This window comes from Pristis pectinata, chromosome 18 (genome assembly GCF_009764475.1).
Source record: "Pristis pectinata isolate sPriPec2 chromosome 18, sPriPec2.1.pri, whole genome shotgun sequence".
In the NCBI taxonomy this organism is placed as follows: Eukaryota; Metazoa; Chordata; class Chondrichthyes; order Rhinopristiformes; family Pristidae; genus Pristis; species Pristis pectinata.
Genome location: NC_067422.1, coordinates 229,757 through 248,795, shown reverse-complemented (window position 1 = coordinate 248,795; position 19,039 = coordinate 229,757). Strand labels below are relative to the sequence as shown.

Here is a 19,039-nt window from a genome sequence, read left to right as displayed (position 1 = left end):
ATCAGGGTGTTGGTACTGGGAGCAGTAGCTCAGTACCTTCTTCATCTCTGCCTTGCACCAGCCTGAAACCCAAGAAGATAAAGCATTGAAGCAGATTATATATACACAACCTTTTAATAAGCTGTTGCTGACCTTATGCCTTGACTACTTTCCTGACTTGTGAAGATTCACAAACCCTCAGTTAATACAGATGGCCTCATCCTGGTCCTAAACACCTGACCCTTTATCCTAAGGCTTGCCCCAGTTCTAGATCCACAGAGAGGAAACACTCAGCATCACATTGCGTTTATTCCCTTCTGAATCTTGTATCTCAATGAGAACTTCTCTCATCTTTAGTTCTGGCATATCATCCAATCTTCCTCAATGTCTCTTCACAGAACCGTTCCCTCCGGGGAGGATTACTTCCAGTCACCATGCTGCACTCAGTCCTTATTTAGGTTTGGAGACCATTGCTATTCCAGGTGTTGTCTCATCAAAGCCTTTTAGAATCTCAGCAAAACATCTCCAGTACTACGGCCTTGCAACTGGCAAGTACTCAATGCCTTCCTTATTGTTGGCTGAACCTCCTCCTGATGCTTCTCCCACACCTCTCTCATTACCCCCTTCACTGCTACCCACCCCACGCCACCTCCCAAGAACCTCACAGCACCCCTCCCTGGTCTACTCCACTCTGCACCTCTCATCAATATCTCTTCCCCTTGACATTGCACCTGTACCTCGCTTTGATTCCACCCTTGAAGCCTCCACAAAACACATTCATGTAGCCACATCTCCAGATATCTACTCCTAGATTCACACCTTTCCCTTTATCTTTTATTAAAATTTTGCATGTTATTGAAAATCCAGGATTTAACAGCACTGAAAGGAATCATTTGGTCATTAGTTGTGTGCTGGCTCTTTCAAACAACAGTCCACCTGCCCTATTCTCAAACAGATGGTTGGTGATTCCGATCATGAATTGGATTATTTTCCCATGATTTGTGATTATTTTACTGAAACAGTAATCCAAAAACATGGACTAATAATCCAATCAGCATGCAGTAATAAGTGTTCTGGGGGCAGCCCACAAATGTCGCCACGCTTCCGGTGCCAACATAGCATGCCCACAACTTCCTAACCTGTACGTCTTAGGAATGTGGGAGGAAACCGGAGCACCCAGAGGAAACCCATTCAGACACAGGGAGAACGTACAAACTCCTCACAGGCAGCAGCGGGAGTTGAACTCAGGTTGCTGGCAGTGTAATAGCGTTGCACTAACCACTGTACTACTGTGCCTGCCTGTTGAGATTTGTGATCCACTGTCCATTATGGGAAAAACCTCCTGCTGCTGCTTGGCCTGGCCTTTCACCTGCTCCTCAAACAGCCAAGCCTTGCCCTGACACTGTGAATGCCTGTGTGACTGAGTGTGCTGTCCTGTGCTGTGCTGTGTAGGACCTGTGAGGAACCCGCCTCTGCCATGCCACATATCTGGGAGGACGACATCACTCGATGGCCTGTGAGTATTTCTGTGAAAGGTTTGAGGGATTGTGGACGGCATTCAATATTTTCACTCGGGAAACCGATGTGAATCCATTTTAACAAAACAAGAGTCACTAAACTAAACTGCTGTTTGGAAATGTACACTGGAAGTAGTTGTCTGCACAATGAAACCGTCCTGGATGAAGGGCCAGGTAAAAGATTAAATGGATTCCCAATGTACCTTATAATTAAGGGAAAAATTCAAGAATTATTCTCACATCTCAGCACAAGCGGTCTGGTACCAGTAATGAACAACTCAGTGCTGAGCTCTTTCCAGCTGGAAGCAATTTTTCCAGCACTTGTGAAGGCAGCAAGGAACATTCATCCCTGGGATACCGGTATAGCCAGCAAGACCAGCATTTAATTCCCATCCCACACTGCCCTCAAGAAGGTGAGAAGGTAAGACGGGAGGCTACAGTTCCGGGGGGTTGGTGGGGTCTTTTTGTATACAGCATTTTGCAGAGGAGATTCACCAGGCTAATGCCTGGAAGCTTCAGTACAGCGGAGAGGCTGGGTCTGGTTTCATAGAACAGTACATCACAATACAGGCCCTTCGGCCCACAATGTTGTGCCGACCTTTAAACCTTGCCTCACACTATCTAACCCCTTCCTCCCACATATCCCTCTATTTTAAATTCCTCCATATGCTTATAGAAAATAGAACATAGATCAATTACAGCACAATTCAGGCCCTTCAGCCCACAAAGCTGTGCTGAACGTATCCCTACCCTAGAAATTACTGGGCTTACCCATAGCCCTCTATTTTACTCAGCTCCATATACCTATCTAACAGTCTCTTGAAAGACCCTATTGTATCAGCCTCCACCACCGTTTCCGGCAGCCCATTCCACGCACTCACCACTCTCTGAGTAAAAAACTTACCCCTGACATCTCCTCTATATCTACTCCCCAGCACCTTAAACCTATGTCCTCTTCTGGCCACCAATTCAGCCCTGGGGAAAAGCCTCTGACTATCTACCCGATCAATACCTCTCATCATCTTATACACCTCAATCAGGTCCCCCCTCATCCTCTGTCTCTCCAAGGAGAAAAGGCCGAGTTCCGTCAACCTGCTTTCATAAGGCATGCTCTGCATTCCAGGCAGCATCCTTGTAAATCTCCTCTGCACCCTCTCTATGGCTTCCACATCCTTCCTGTAGTGAGGCGACCAGAACTGAGCACAATACTCCAGGTGGGGTCTGACCAGGGACCTATATAGCTGCAACAATACCTCACGGCTCCTAAATTCAATTCCCCGATTGATGAAGGACAATACACCATATGCCTTCTTAACCACAGAGTCAACCTGCGCAGCCGCTTTGAGCCTCCTATGGACTCGGACCCCAAGATCCCTCTGATCCTCCACACTGCCAAGAGTTCTACCATTAATACTATATTCTGCCAACATATTTGACCTACCAAAATGAACCACTTCACACTTATCTGGGTTGAACTGCATCTGCCACTTCTCAGCCCAACTCTGCATCCTAGCTATGTCCCTTTGTAACCTCTGACAGCCCTCCAAACTATCCACAACACCCCCAACCATCGTGTCATCCGCAAACTTACTAACCCACCCCTCCACTTCCTCATCCAGGTCATTTATAAAAATCACAAATAGTAAGGGTCCCAGTACAGATCCCTGAGGTACACCACTGGTCACCGACCTCCACTCAGAATATGACCCTTCAACAACCACTCTTTGCCTTCTGTGGGCCAGCCAGTTCTGGATCCACAATGCAATGTCCCCTTGGATCCCATGTCTCCTCACCTTCTCCATAAGCCTTGCACGGGGTACCTTATCAAACGCCTTGCTGAAGTCCATATACACTACATCTACTACTCTCCCTTCATCGATGTGCTTAGTCACATCCTCAAAAAATTCAATCAGGCTCGTAAGGCAGGATCTGCCCTTAACAAAGCCATGCTGACTATTCCTAATCATATTATACCTCTCCAAATGTTCATAAATCCTGCCTCTCATGATCTTCTCCATCAGCTTACCAACCACTGAGGTAAGACTCACCGGTCTATAATTTCCTGGGCTATCCCTACTCCCCTTCTTGAATAAGGGAACAACATCCACAACCCTCCAATCTTCCGGAACCTCTCCCATCCCCATGGACGACACAAAGATCATCGTCAAAGGTTCCGCAATCTCCTCCCTCACCTCCCAGAGCAACCTGGGGTACATCTCATCCAGTACTGGCGACTTATCTAACTTGATGCTTTCCAAAAGTTTCAGCACCACCTCTTTTCTAATAACTACATGCCCAAGCTTTTCAGCCCACTGCAAGTCCCCACTACAATCCCCGAGATCTTTTTCCGTGGTGAATACTGACGTAAAGTATTCAGTAAGTACCTCCACTATTTCTTCTGGATCCATACACACTTTCCCACTACTGCACTTGATAGGCCCTATCCTTTCGCATCTCATCCTCTTACTCTTCACGTACTTGTAGAACGCCTTGGGGTTTTCCTTCATCCTGCCCGCCAAGGCCTTCTCATGTCCCCTTCTGGCTCTCCTAATTTAACCTGCTTAAGTTCCTTCTTTTTAGCCTCATACTCCTCCAGATCTCTAACATTACCTAGCTCTCTGTACCTTTTGTATGCTTTTCTTTTCCTTTTGACGAGATTCATTATAGCCTTCATACACCACGGTTCCTGTATCCTCTCATGACTCCCCCGTCTCATCGGAACATGTCTGTTCAGAGCTCCACACAAATATCCCCTGAATATTTGCCATATATCTTCTGTACTTTTCCCAGAGAACATCTGTTCCCAATTTAATCTTCCAATTTCCTGCCTGAGAGTCTCAATTCCTTTTACTCCAAGTAAACACCTTTCTAGCCTGTCTGTTCCTATCCTTCTCCAGTGCTAACGTAAAGGAGATAGAATTATGATCACTATCACCAAAATGTTCACCCACTGAGAGATCTGACACCTGACCAGTTTCATTACCCAATATCAAATCTAGCACAGCCTCTCCTCTTGTAGGTCTATCTACATTCTGTGTCGAGAACCCTTCCTGTACACACCTAACAAACTCTGCCCCATCTAATCCCCTCACTGTCTGGAGCTGACAATCGATGTTTGGGAAATTAAAATCCCCCATCACAATAACTCTGTTATTCTCACACCTTTCTAGGATCTGCTTCCCTGTCTGCTCCTCAATAACCCTGTCACTATTGGGCGGCCTATAAGAAACGCCCAGCACCGTTATCGAGCCCTTCCTGTTCCTAACCTCCACCCACAGAGACTCCGTAGACAATCCCTCCACAACGTCCACCTTTTCTGCAGCCGTGACACTATTTCTGATCAGCAGTGCCATTCCCCCACCTCTCTTGCCTCCATCCCTGTCCTTCCTGAAACATCTAATACCCAGCACTTGAATCAACCATTCCAGCCCCGGAGCCATCCAAGTCTCCATAATGGCCACCACATCGTAGCTCCAAGTATCGATCCAAGCTCTAAGCTCATTGCCCTTGTTCACAACACTCCTTGCATTAAAATAGACACATCTCAAGCCTGTCTGAACATGTCCCTTCTCTATCACCTGCCTATGGTACTTACTTCTAGCCTCCTCTATTTGAGAGTCAAACACCTCCTCCCCAGTCTCTCCAGTACGGATCCCACCCCCCAACAATTCTAGTTTAAACTCTTCCCAGTAGCCTTAGCAAACCTCCCCGCCAGTATATTGGTCCCCCTGGGATTCAAGTGCAACCCATCCTCTTTGAACAGGTCATACCTGTCCCAAAAGAGGCCCCAATGATCTAGAAAACCGAATCCCTGCTCCTTACTCCAATCCCTCAACCACGCATTTAACCTCCTCCTCATTCTGTTCCTATACCCTCTGTCGCTTAGCACAGGCAGTAATCCGGAAATTACTACCTTTGAGGTCCTGCTTCTCAACTTCCTTCCTAATTCTCGATAGTCTCTTTTCAGGACCTCATTCCTTTCCCTACCTATGTCATTGGTACCAATATGTACCCCGACCTCTGGCTGTTCTCCCTCCCCCTTCAGGATATCTCGGACGCGATCCAAAACATCCCGGACCCTGGCACCTGGGAGGCAAACTACCTTCCGAGTTTCTTTCCTGCGTCCACAGAATCGCTTGTCTGCCCACCTAACTATAGAGTCCCCCATCACTAGTGCCCTCCTCACTCCTTCCCTACCCATCTGAGCCGCAGGGCCAGGCTCTGTGCCAGAGACACTGCCACTGTTGCTTCCCCCAGGTAGGCTGTCTCCCCCAACAGTACTCAAGCAGGAGTACTTACTGTCAAGGGGTACAGCCACAGGGGTACTCTCTAGTACCTGACTATTCCCCTTCCCCCTCCCCTTCCCCCTTCCCCTTCCCCCTTCCCCCTCCCCTTCCCCTCCCCTTCCCCCTCCTCTTCCCCTCCCCTTGCCCCTCCCCCTCCCCTTCCCCCTCCCCTTCCCCCTCCCCTCCCCTTCCCCTTCCCCCTCCCCTCCCCTTCCCCTTCCCCCTCCCCTCCCCTTCCCCTTCCCCTCCCCTCCCCTCCCCTCCCCTTCCCCTTCCCCTCCCCTTCCCCTCCCCCTCCCCTTCCCCTCCCCTCCCCTTCCCCTTCCCCCTCCCCTTCCCCTCCCCCTCCCCTTCCCCTCCCCCCTCCCCTTCCCCCCTCCCCTTCCCCTCCCCCCTCCCCTTCCCCTCCCCTTCCCCTCCCCTTCCCCCTCCCCTTCCCCTCCCCTTCCCCCTCCCCTTCCCCTCCCCTTCCCCTTCCCTCTCCCCTTCCCCTCCCCTTCCCCTTCCCCCTCCCCTCCCCTTCCCCTTCCCCCTCCCCTTCCCCTCCCCCTCCCCTTCCCCTCCCCTTTCCCCTTCCCCTCCCCTTTCCCCTTCCCCTCCCCTTTCCCCTTCCCCTCCCCCTCCCCCTCCCCTCCCCTTCCCCTTCCCCTCCCCCTCCCCTTCCCCTTCCCCTCCTCCCTCCCCCTCCCCTTCCCCCTCCCCTTCCCCTTCCCCTTCCCCTTCTCCTTCCCTTTCCCCTTCCCCCTCCCCTTCCCCCTCCCCTTCCCCTTCCCCCTCCCCTTCCCCTCCCCTTCCCCCTCCCCTCCCCCTCCCCTCCCCCTCCCCTTCCCCCTCCCCTTCCCCTCCCCTTCCCCTTCGCCCTCCCCTCCCCCTCCCCTTCCCCCTCCCCTTCCCCCTCCCCTTCCCCTCCCCCCTCCCCTTCCCCCTCCCCTTCCCCTCCCCTTCCCCTTCCCCTTCCCCCTCCCCTTCCCCTTCTCTTCCCCTTCCCCTTCCCCTTCCCCTTCCCCTTCCCCTTCCCCCTCCCCTTCCCCTTCCCCTTCCCCTTCCCCCTCCTGACTGTGACCCAATTGCCTGATTCCGATGGTCCCGGTGTGACCACCTGCCTATAGCTCCTCTCTATCACCTCCTCACTCTCCCTGACCAGACGAAGGTCATCGAGCTGCATCTCCAGTTCCCTAACACAGTCCCTCAGAAGCTGCAGCTCGACACACCGGGCGCAGATGTAGCCTTCCCAGAGGCAGGGAGACTCCGGGAACTCCCACATCTGACATTGAGTACAGGAAACCGCACTCATACTCCTTCCTTAACTGAAGTCACCTACCTTTCCTCGCCCCTTTACGCCGAAGCCCCTTGAGCCAAAGCCCAGAACACTCTGCTCCCTCTCACTCTGCTGCCCACTGGATACGGCGGTTGTCTTTTTAAACTGTCTGTGTCGCGCCTGCGCAGTCCAGCCCCGTCCAGCCCCCACTCTACCACTTAAAACTTTTACAACCCTTATAAAAGTACCTTATAAAAACACTAACCCTAATAAATTACAACCCTATTAAAAACTAAGCCTTATACTTAAAACCCTAAGAGAAAGATAAAGAAAAACTTATCTGCTCCGAAGTCCTCCGGAGCGAAGCCTCCGAAGATTTTTTCCTTTTTCTGTCCCCGCTTTTTAAACTGCCCGCGCCGCGCCTGCTCAGTCCAGCCCCAACCACTCTCTGGGTTAAAAAACCTTCCTCTGATATCTCCTTGAACTTCCCACCCATTACTTTAAAGCCGTGCCCTCTTGTATTGAGCATTGGTGCGGAGAACGCTGAGGAGGCAGCTGACAGAGATGTACAAAATTATGAGGGGCACAGTTAGAGTGACAGAGTTGTACAGCACAGGAACAGGCCCTTCAGCCACTACATCTGTGCTGACCATTCTGCCTATCTACACCAATCCCACCTGCCTGAATCAACTCCAAATCCCACTGTGCCCTGGTCATCAAAGTACCTGTCCAGATGCCTCTTAAACATAGTTACTGTTCCTGCCTCCACCACCTCCTCTATCATTCCAGATACCAACTACTCTGTGTATGAAACATTTACTCCTCAGATCCACTGTACACCTCCTCCCTCTCACCTTAAACCTGTGCCCTCTAGCCGTAGACACCCCTGCATGGGAAACAGAATCTGGCTATCTACCCTATTTATGCCTTTCTTTCCTGTAGTGTGGTAATCAAAACCACACACAACACTCCAAGTGCAGCCAAACCAACATTTTATACAATGGTAACATGATGCCTCAGGTTATGATAGATTGCAGGAAACTCTTCCACAGCAGACATGTCTAAGACCAGAGAGCACAGAGGTTTAGGAGTTAGAGGTTTAGGAGGTATCTGAGGAAGAACTTTTCTCCCCCAGAGGGGGATTGGAATCTGGAACACACTGCCTGAGGGGGTGGTGGAGCCAGAGACTCTCACAATATTTAAATATTTAGGCCAGTACTTGGGTCATTAAGGCAGAGAAGGCTTTGGACCAAGTGCTGGTAGATGGGATCACTATGGATAGATAATGTTGGCATGAGACGGTGGGTGAAAGGGCCAGTTCCTGTGCTGTGTGAGTCAATAAGATTGAAATAATCTTGAACATCAGTTTAGGGGGTAATATTGGACCAGAGCTAAATGAATGCTGTTTGTACAGATTTGTACCTACCAGTCGCAGAAGAACCATACAGGACTGAAACACATGGACTGTGTCATCAAAGGGAGACCATGCTGTATTGGCACAAAGGGAAGGTGAGTTGTTCTTCTCCAGAATGCATCATGGGCAAGGTTGTTTCCATTGGTTTCTCACTGAGTACAGTGTCCACAGAGTATGGTGTTTGGTGAGTAAGGGACTTCCATAAGGTAAGGACAGTGGTTTAACTTAATATTTGAATAGATAGTTGAATTAAATTAATTAAATACACTAAATTAAGGCAGGCTTGATTACCAGGTGACGTGTTGCAACTGCAGTATGTGGAAGCTAACGGAAGCCAACACCGTGACATCATCCACAGTGTGTTTCTGGAGCTTGAGGGAATTCCGCTCAGCGAGCTGCGGTCTGAGATTTGGACATTGCATTGAATCAAGAGGGTGAATGTTACCTGGACACTTGGTTCTAAGAGGCAGTCACACTCCTTAGATTAGATTAGATAAGATATTTACTTATTAGTCACATAAGATAGCATTGAAACACACAGTAAAACGTGTCTTTCTGCGTTACTGAGAACGTGCCTGCAAGTTTCCTACAGCAGTTGATTTTGTGCACAGGAAAGAAGTGAAAGACCTGGAGAGGCTGCAGAGGAGATTCACCAGGATGATGGCTGGGATGGAAGGTTTCAATTATGGGGAGAGACCAGAGAGGCTGGGTCTGTTGTCCCTGGAGTGAAACGGGTTAAGAGGGGACATGATTTAGGTGTATAACATTATGAGGGTTATAGGTAGGGTAGACTGCAGGAAACTTATCAGAAGTGAATAAAACTAGAGGGCACATATTTAGGGTGAGGGGGAAGAGATTTCAAGGAGATCTGAGGGGACATTTTTCACCCAGAGAGTGGTGAGTAACCTGGAATACTCTGTGGGAGAGAGTGGTGGGAGCAGAGTTGCTGGCAGCACTTTAAAAGTGTCTCTACAAGCACTGAAATTGCCTAGGCATTGTAGGCAAGTGGTGGAAGGAGGGATGAATACGAACCAATGTCCACTGGTCAGCACGGGTGTGATGGAATGAATGGCCTGTTTCCATGCTGGATGACTATCACCATGACTAGGGCAGATCCAGGGATCGAGAAGGTGCTTTAGAATAGCCTCACTGCATACACTTGTCCAACACGTACAAGGTTATTACAGCCTGTGTTGATGAGAGCTGGGGGCCCAGAGACAACAGCACCACAGTCTGGCGAGGGGCAACTCAAGCTGAGGGAATGAAGAGCATTCAGTGGAATAGGGGTCAGGATGATCAGAGGATAGATACTGTTCTCTGCAGCTGTGGGCATCCTAACTACATCTCCTGCGGGCTGGAGAGGTAGTGGGAGGGTACAGACTCAGTGCTGTGGCTCCTCTGGGAACAAATAAATTAGCAATGATAAAGCAGGGGGTTTGTGCCAAGAGAGGATGAGCAGGTGGGGTTCAAACTAAAAAGCAGAATCACAAAGATAATAATCTCTGAGGCACGTAAAAATTGGCTTTGGGTCAATTAGGTAAGAGAGTTGAATGTACATCACATCAGTGTGGGAGAGATGGGTTTTTAATTCCTAGGACACTGGCACAAATACTGGGGAAAGAGGGAGCTGTCCAGATGCAGGGTCTCAACCTGAAATATTGACAATTCCTTTCCCCACACAGATGCTGCCTGACCCACTGAGCTCCTCCAGCAGTTTGTTTTATGCTCCAGATTCCAGCAGCTGCAGTTTCTTGTGTCCCCACTATTCCTTTGGGATGGGCTTCATGAATCAGGCTGGGCTCTGTGTGCTAGAAAACTGAATACAGGACTGGAGATAAGCTTTGAACTAAACGGGGGTAGATTCTTGTGGGGGGAAAAGCTTGCCCCACACATCTCCTTTAAACTTGCCCTCTCTCACCTTAAATGCATGACCTCTAGTATTGACATATCGATCCTGGGAAAAGAATTTTGACTGCCTACCCTATGTATGCCTCTCATAATTTTATAAAATTCTATCAGGTCTCACCTCAGCCTCCACTGCTCCAGACAAAACAATCCAAGTTGTCCAATCCCTCCTTCTAGCTCATACCTTCTAATCCAGGCAGCATCTTGGTAAATTTCTTCTGTACCCTCTCCAAAGTCTCCACATCCCTCCTGTAATGAGGTGACCAGAATTTCACAGAATAAATACTACTTGATGGCTGTTCTTCCAGCAGCTTTGTTTTGTTAAGAACCAATACATATATTTTTTTAAAACCCAGTCTTATGGGGAAAAGGTAGGAGAATGGGGTTAAAAAATCAGCAATGATTGAATGGCAGAGCAAACTCGATGGGCCGAATGGCCCAATTCTGCTTCTATATCTTATGGTCTATAGTTTACAATAAAATATATCCCTTTGAGGCATTAAAACAGGAAAATGGCCTGGTTTCAACTAACAGGAGGAATGAAGATGGTATTAGCTCAGAGGAAAGGGTCAAATGAGCAGTCAGCCCAAGTACTGGGAACATCTTAGACCAGTAAAGGGGGAAGCGGAACACACAGGTATTCAGGAGAAACATATAAAAAGGCAGTAAAATCCTCCATGGATACTTAAAAAAGAAAAGGTTGGCAAAAGTTATTGTGGGACTGAGACAGGAAATATTGGTACTCATTTATTATTGTCACTTGTACCGAGGTACAGTGAAAAACTTGTCTTGCATACCGTTTGTACAGATCAATTCATTTTACAGTGCATTGAGGTAGTACAGGGTAAAAACAATAACAGAATACAGAGTAAAGTGTCACAGCAACAGGGAAGTGCATTGCGGGTAGACAATAAGGTGCAAGGTCAAACAAGGTAGATTGTGAGGTCAAGAGTCCATCTCATCACATAAGGGAACCGTTCAATAGTCTTATCACAGTTGGATAGAAGCTGTGCTTGAGCCTGGTAGTATGTGCCCTCAGCCTCCTGTATCTTCTACCTGATGGGAGAGGGGAGAAGAGAAAATGACCTGGGTGGGTGGGGTCTTTGATTATGCTGGCTGCTTCACCAAGGCAGCGAGAGGTATAGACAAAGTTCATGGAGTGGGGGCTGGTTTCTGTGATATGCTGGGCTGTGTCAACTCTCTTCAGTTTCTTGCAGTCCTGGGCAAAGCACTTGCCATACCAAGTCATGATGCATCCAGATAGGATGCTTTCCATGGTGCATTGATAAAAGTTGGTCATGTCAAATTTCTTTAGCCTCCTGAGGAAGTAGAGGTGCTGGTAAGCTTTCTTGACTGTGGCGTCTACGTGGTTGGACCAGGACAGGCTATTGGTGATGTTCACTCCTAGCAACTTGAAGCTCTCAACCCTCTCGACCTCAGCACTATTGATGTAGACAGGTGCATGTACACTGCCCCCTTTCCTGAAGTCAATGTCCAGCTCTTTTGTTTTGTTGACATTGAGGGAAAGGTTGTTGTCATGACACCATGTCACTAAGCTCTCTATCTTCTTCCTGTACTCATACCCATTATTGTTTGAGATATGGCCTACAACGGTGGTATCATCTGCAAACATGTAGATGGATGTAGCAAAGGTGTTTTTCCAAAGGCAGATAAGCAGAGCTTGGATAAATACTTGGAGATACAATGTGGTGGCCATTACAGAGACTTGGATGGCTCAGGGACTAGAATGGTTGCTTCAACTGCCGGGTTTTAGATGTTTCAGAAAGGACAGGGAGGGAGGCAAAAGAGGTGGGGGAGTGGCACTCTTGATCAGAGATAGTGTCACGGCTGCAGAAAGGGTGGACGTCATGGAGGGACTGTCTACGGAGTCTCTGTAGGTGGAGGTTAGGAACAGGAAGGGGTCAATAACTTTACTAGGTGTTTATTATAGGTCACCCAATAGTAACAGGGATATCGAGGAGCAGATAGGGAAGCAGATCCTTGAAAGGTGTAATAATAACAGAGTTGTTGTGATGGGAGATTTTAATTTCCCAAACATCAAGTGGCATCTCCATACAGTGAGGGGTGTAGATGGGGTGGAGTTTGTTAAGTGTGTTCAGGAAATATTCTTGACACAATATGTAGATAAGCCTACAAGAGGAGAGGCTGTGCTTGATTTGGTATTGGAAAATGAACCTGGTTAGGTGTCAGATCTCTCAGTGGGAGAGCATTTTGGAGATAGTAATCATAATTCTATCTCCTTTACGATAACATTGGAGAGAGATAGGAACAGACGGACTAGAAAGGTGTTTACTTGGAGTAAAGGAATTATGAGGCTCTCAGGCAGGAAATTGGAAGATTAAATTGGGAACGGATGTTCTCAGGGAAAAGTACGGAAAAAATGTGGCAAATATTCAGGGGATATTTGTGTGGAGTTCTGCATAGGCATGTTCCAATGAGACAGGGGAGTCATGAGAGGATACAGGAACTGTGGTGTACAAGGGCTGTAATAAATCTAGTCAAAAGGAAAAGAAAAGCTTACAAAAGATACAGAGAGCTAGGTAATGTTAGAGATCTGGAAGAGTATAAGGCTAACAGGAAGGAGCTTAAGAAGGAAATAAGGAGAGCCAGAAGGGGACATGAGAAGGCCTTGGTGGGCAGGATTAAGGAAAACCTCAAGGCATTCTACAAGTGTGTTAAGAGCAAGAGGGTAAGATGTGAAAGAATAGGGCCTATCAAGTGCAGCAGTGGGAAAGTGTGTACGGATCCGGAAATAATAGCGGAGGTACTTAATGAATACTTTACATCAGTATTCACTATGGAAAAAGATCTGGGGGATTGTAGTGGGGACTTGCAGCAGGCTGAAAAGCTTGAGCATGTAGATATTAGGAAAGAGGAGGTGCTAGAACTTTTGGAAAGCATCAAGTTGGATAAGTCACCAGGACCGGATGAGATGTACCCCAGGCTGCTGTGGGAGGCGAGGGAGGAGATTGCGGAGCCTCTGGCAATGATCTTTGCATCATTGATGGAGACGGGAGAGGTCCCAGAAGATTGGAGGGTTGCGGATGTTGTTCCCTTATTCAAGAAAGGGAGTAGAGATAGCCCAGGAAATTATAGACTAGTGAATCTTACTTCAGTGGTTAGTAAGCTGATGGAGAAGATCCTGAGAAGCAGGATTTATGAACATTTGGAGAGGTATAATATGATTAGGAATAGTCATCATGGCTTTGTCAAGGGCAGGTCCTGCCTTATGAGCCTGATTGAATTTTTTTGAGGATGTGACTAAACACATCGATGAAGGGAGAGCAGTAGATGTAGTGTATATGGATTTCAGCAAGGCGTTTGATAAGGTACCCCATGCAAGGCTTATTGAGAAAGTAAGAAGGCATGGGATCCAAGGGGACATTGCAGTGTGGATCCAGAACTGGCTGGCCCACAGAAGACAAAGAGTGGTTGTTGAAGGGTCATATTCTGCGTGGAGGTCGGTGACCAGTGGTGTACCTTAGGGATCTATCCTGGGACCCTTACTCTTTGTGATTTTTATAAACGACCTGGATGAGGAAGTGGAGGGATGGGTTAGTAAGTTTGCTAATGACGCAGAGGTTGGATGTGTAGTGGATAGTACAGAGGGCTGTCAGAGGTTACAGGGGGACATAGATAGGATGCAAAGTTGGGCTGAGAAGTGGCAGATGCAGTTCAACCCAGATAAGTGTGAAGTGGTTCATTTTGGTAGGTCAAATATGATAGCAGAGTATAGCATTAATGGTAGGACTCTTGGCAGTGTGAAGGATCAAAGGGATCTTGGGGTCCGAGTCCATAGGATGCTCAAAGCAGCTGCGCAGGTTGACTCTGCGGTTAAGATGGCATTGAATTTAGGAGCCGAGAGGTATTGTTGCAGCTATATAGGACCCTGGTCAGACCCCACTTGGAGTACTGTGCTCAGTTCTGGTCGCCTCAGAAGAATGTGGAAGCCATAGAGAGGGTGCAGAGGAGATTTACAAGGATGCTGCCTGGATTGCGGAGCATGCCTTATGAAAGCAGGTTGAGGGACTCGGCCTTTTCTCCTTGGAGCAATGGAGGATGGGGAGGACCTGATAGAGGTATATAAGATGATGAGAGTCTTTGATCGGGTAGATAGTCAGAGGCTTTTCCCCAGGGCTGAAATGGTGGCCACAAGAGGACACAGGTTTAAGGTGCTGGGGAGTAGGTATAGAGGAGATGTCAGGGATAAGTTTTTTACTCAGAGAGTGGTGAGTGCGTGGAATGGGCTGCCGGAAACGGTGGTGGAAGCGGATACGATAGGGTCTTCTAAGAAACTTTTGGATAGGTACATGGAGCTGAGAAAAGTAGAGGGCTGTGGGTAAGCCTAGTAATTTCTAAGGTAGGGACATGTTTGGCACAGCTTTGTGGGCTGAAGGGCCTGAATTGTGCTGTAGGTTTTCGATGTTTCTATGTTGCTATGTCATGACACCATGTCACTAAGCTCTCTATTTCCTTCCTGTACTGTGATTCATCGTTATTTGAGATACGGCCCAATACAGTGGTATCATCTGCAAATTTGTAGATGGAGTTAGAGCAGAATCTGGCCACGCAGTCACGAGTGTATAGGGAGTAGAGTGGAGGGCTGAGGATGCAGCCTTGTGGGACACCATTGTTGAGAATAATCGTGCTGGAGGTGTTGCCACCTATCCTCACTGATTGCGGTCTGTTGGTCAGAAAGTCAAGGATCCAGTTACAGAGGGGGGTGTTGAGTCCCAGGTCTCGGAGTTTGGTGATGACTTTGTTTGGGATTATAGTACTGAAGGTGGAGCTGTCAATAAACAATAGTTTAATGTAGCTGTCTTTCCTGTATTGTAAAGGGGAATAAGGAAATAGCAGAGAAATTAAGACAAATCTTGTGTCTGTCCTCACAGAAGAAAACACAGAAAGCTTCCCTAAATGGTGGAGGCTTGAAGTCCAGAATAAATGAGGAGCTGGAAGACATTAGCACTAATTTTGAAGAAAGTATTGGAGAAATTAGTCGGACTATGCCTAACCCCAACAGATAAATGCCCTGGATCTGATCACCTGCACCCCAAGGTTTTGAAGGAGGTGACAATAGAAACGGTGGATCTTCTAAAATAACATGTGTTCTAGTATGGCTGCTGTGGACAGGAAGGTTGCAAATGTAATCCCACAATTTAAGAAAGGAGAGAGAGAGAAAACAGAATGATCGATCAATTAGCCTGACATTGGCGGTGGGAAAAATATTAGCATTTATTATCAATGAAATGGTAAAGGCAATCATTTGGCAAAACTGTTAGAGATTTTTTGAGTTTGAAACAAGTTGAATAGATGAGGGTGAATGAGTTGATGTGACTGAATGTTTAGAAGGCCTTTGGTAAGGTGTCACACAGGAGGTTGCTGAACAAAATTAGAACGAGACTGGGCGTGTACTGGCACGGACTGAGGATTGGTTAAAAAGCAGAAAACAGAGAAGGAATAAAGGGGTCAATTTTCAGTTGGGAGGCTGTGACCAGTGAGATCCAACAGTAACAGTGCTACAGCGCCAGCCGTTCACAATCTGTATCAATAATTTGGATAGAGGGATCAAGTGTAATATACTGTATCTAAGTTTGCTATGATACAATGCTTGGTGGCAGTAAGGGTTGTGGGGAGCATGATGAGAAGCTTCAAGGGGATATAAACAGGCTGAGTGAACGGGCAAGGATCTCTGTGATATCTCCCTTTCTGTGGAAAAAGCAGAATATTTTTAAATTGAAAGATGTTAGTGTTCAGAAGGACCTAGTTTCCATTGTCTAGAAATCAGTGAAAGTTAATGAGGAGGCACAGTAAGCAATTGGGAGAGCAATCAGTAATTTGGCTTTACTGCAAGACGATTTGACTACAAGAGTAAAGACATCTTCCTGCAATTAGAGAAGACTCTGGTGAGATCACATCTGAATATTGTGTACAGGATATATGTCCATATCCTTCCCTCCCTATGGAAGGATATATTTCAGATAGCGGGAGTGGAGTGAAGGTTCATCAGATCAATTCCTAGGATGGCAGCTTTGTCCTTTGAGGAGGGAATAAGCAAACTGGTCTTAGACTCCCTTGAGTTTAGAAGAATGCAGAGTGAAATGTACAAAGTGTACAGGGCTTGACAATTTGAATGAAGGGATGATGTCTCACCTGGCTGGGGTGCTCAGAACTGGATAGAGATAGAATCATGGAGTCACACATCATGGAAACAGGCCATTCGGCCCCCCGTCCATGCCGACCAGTGGGCACCCATCAATATTAATCCCATCTTCCAGCACTTGTCTAAAACCTTCTATGCTGAGGCGATTCAAGTGCTTGGTGCTTGAATGTTGTCAACAACTCTGCTTCCACTTCTCTCTCTGACAGTGCATGCCAGGTACTCACCACTCTCTGGAAGAAAAAGGTTTCCTTCAGATCCCTTCAAAATCACTTACCCCATACCCTGAATCTATGTCAGATGCTGGAATCTCGATGAAAAACACAATGATGCTGGAGGAACTCAGCAGGCCAGGCAGCATCCGTGGAGAAAAACAGATGATCAACGTTTTGGGTCAGGACCCTTCTTCAGGACTGAAGATAGGAAAAGGGGAAACCCAATATATAGGAGGGATAAGCAGAGCAGTGATAGGTGGACAAAAGAGGGGAGGCGGGATGGGCATAAGGTGGTAATAGGTAGATGCAGATAAGAGATAGTGATGGGCAGGTGCGGGGGAGGAGGGGAGAGCAGATCCACCAGGGGATGGGTCAAAGGTAAGGAGGAAAAAAAGGCGTAGAAAAAAGAGTGGAAAGGGAAGAAAAGAAGAGGCATGGTTGGGGGGTGGGGGTTGGGGGGTTGGGGGGTGGGGGGTGGGGTTTGGGCGGGGTGGTTACTTAAAGCGGGAGAATTCAATGTTCATGCCGTCAGTCTGCAAGGTTCCAAGACGGAAAATGAGGTGCTGTTCCTCCAGCTTGCGCTTGGAATTCTCCTGGCAGTGGAGGAGGCCAAAGACTGACATGTCAGTGATAGAGTTGAAGTGACTGGCAACAGGGAGATGCAGATCGCGGTTACGGACGGAGAGCAGGTGTTCTGCAAAACGGTCACCTAATCTGCATTTAGTCTCACCGATGTAGAGGAGGCCGCACTTGGAGCACCGAATGCAGTAGATGATATTAAGGGAGGTGCAGAGGAATCTCTGTCTCACCTGAAAGGACTGTTTAGGTCCCTGGATGGAAGTGGTGTAGGGACAGGTGTTGCACCTATGGTGGGGGCAGTGGGAAGTTCCCGGGCTGGGAGTGGGATGAGTGGGGGGTGGGGGAGGAGTGAACTAGGGAATCTATGTCCTTTAGTTTTATCTACCTCTAATATGGTGAAAATTTTCCTGTATCCCACATAATTTTATACACCTCAATAATGTCCCATCTTAATCCCTCCACTGCAGGGAAAACAGACCCAGACTCTTCAATCTCTATCATATTTAAAATGCTCCATCCCAGGCAACATCCTGGTAAATCTCCTCTGCATCCTCTCCAGTGCTGTCAGGTCCTTCCAAAAGTATGGTGATCAGAACTGTACACAGTGCTCCAGCTGAAATCTGACCAAGGTTTTATAAAGTTGGAGCATAACCTGCATTCTAATGAAGGCCAGAATCCCATGTCTTTTTAACCACATTATCTCCATGTGCTGTTACCTTCAAGGATCTTTGAACTTGCAGACCAAGGTCCCTCTGTTCCTCAATATACCCCAGGACCCCATCATTCATGGTACATGTCCCAGCCTCATAAATACTGCCAAAATGCATCAGGGTTCAACTCCATCTGATGAGGAGAGATTTCTGGCCTAGAAGGATGTGATGCAGATATTAAAGACTGAGATTTATGGAACATTTTGGAATCAAGGGGATAGCACGGGAAAGAGATGCTAAGATAAAAGCTAGGCCTTTTTGTTGTTGAATGAGACAGCAGACATGAGCTTCTGCTTCTGCTTCTGCTTCTGCCTCTTATGTTTTTATTTCTATCCTTTATTGTGTAGGTGTGAGATTACGACCAGAGAGTACTGCCAGTTTAAGAATGGATATTTTCATGAGGAGGCTACCTTGTGTTCACAGGTAATATTAGAAATATGCAAAGTAGGAGCAGGAGTAGGCTATTTGACCCAATGGACTTGCTCCATTGTTGAACATGTTCATACCCCAGTACCTTTTTCCACCTTCTCCCCATAATCCTTGGTCCCTTTAGCATTAAGTACATCTATCTCTTCCTTGAATATATTTAATGACTAGACCTCTATTGCCTTCTGTGGCAGAGAAATCCACAGTTTCAAACTTTTAGAATGACTGAAAATTCAAAATTACATACCCCATATCCTGAGGCTGACCCCATACCCCATATCCTGACCTTGGACTCCCCAGTTGGGAACATCATTAGTCATGGAGATGTATAGAACAGAAACAGGCTCTTCGGCCCAATGAGTCCACGCCGACCATCAACCACCCATTTACACTAATCCTACACTAATCTCATTTTATTCTCCCCACATTCCCATCAACTGCCCCCAGATTCTACCACCCACCTACACACTAGGGGCAATCTACAATGACCAATTAACCCACCAACCTGCAAGTTTTGGGATGTGGGCAGAAACCAGAGCAGCCAGAGAAAACCCATGTGGTCACAAGGA

General features: G+C 47.5%; 1 protein-coding gene across 2 annotated transcripts in view; it reads left to right on the top strand.

Moving 5' to 3' along the window:
- LOC127579763 (inactive rhomboid protein 2-like) overlaps positions 1-19,039 on the top strand; it is a 75,586-nt gene that overhangs the window by 34,833 nt on the left and 21,714 nt on the right. For both annotated transcript variants that reach the window (XM_052032665.1, XM_052032666.1), the window contains exons 12-14: positions 1,432-1,495; positions 8,455-8,549; positions 18,392-18,467. In XM_052032665.1, the coding sequence (XP_051888625.1) occupies positions 1,432-1,495; positions 8,455-8,549; positions 18,392-18,467 (235 nt within the window). The remainder of the gene's footprint in view (positions 1-1,431; positions 1,496-8,454; positions 8,550-18,391; positions 18,468-19,039) is intronic.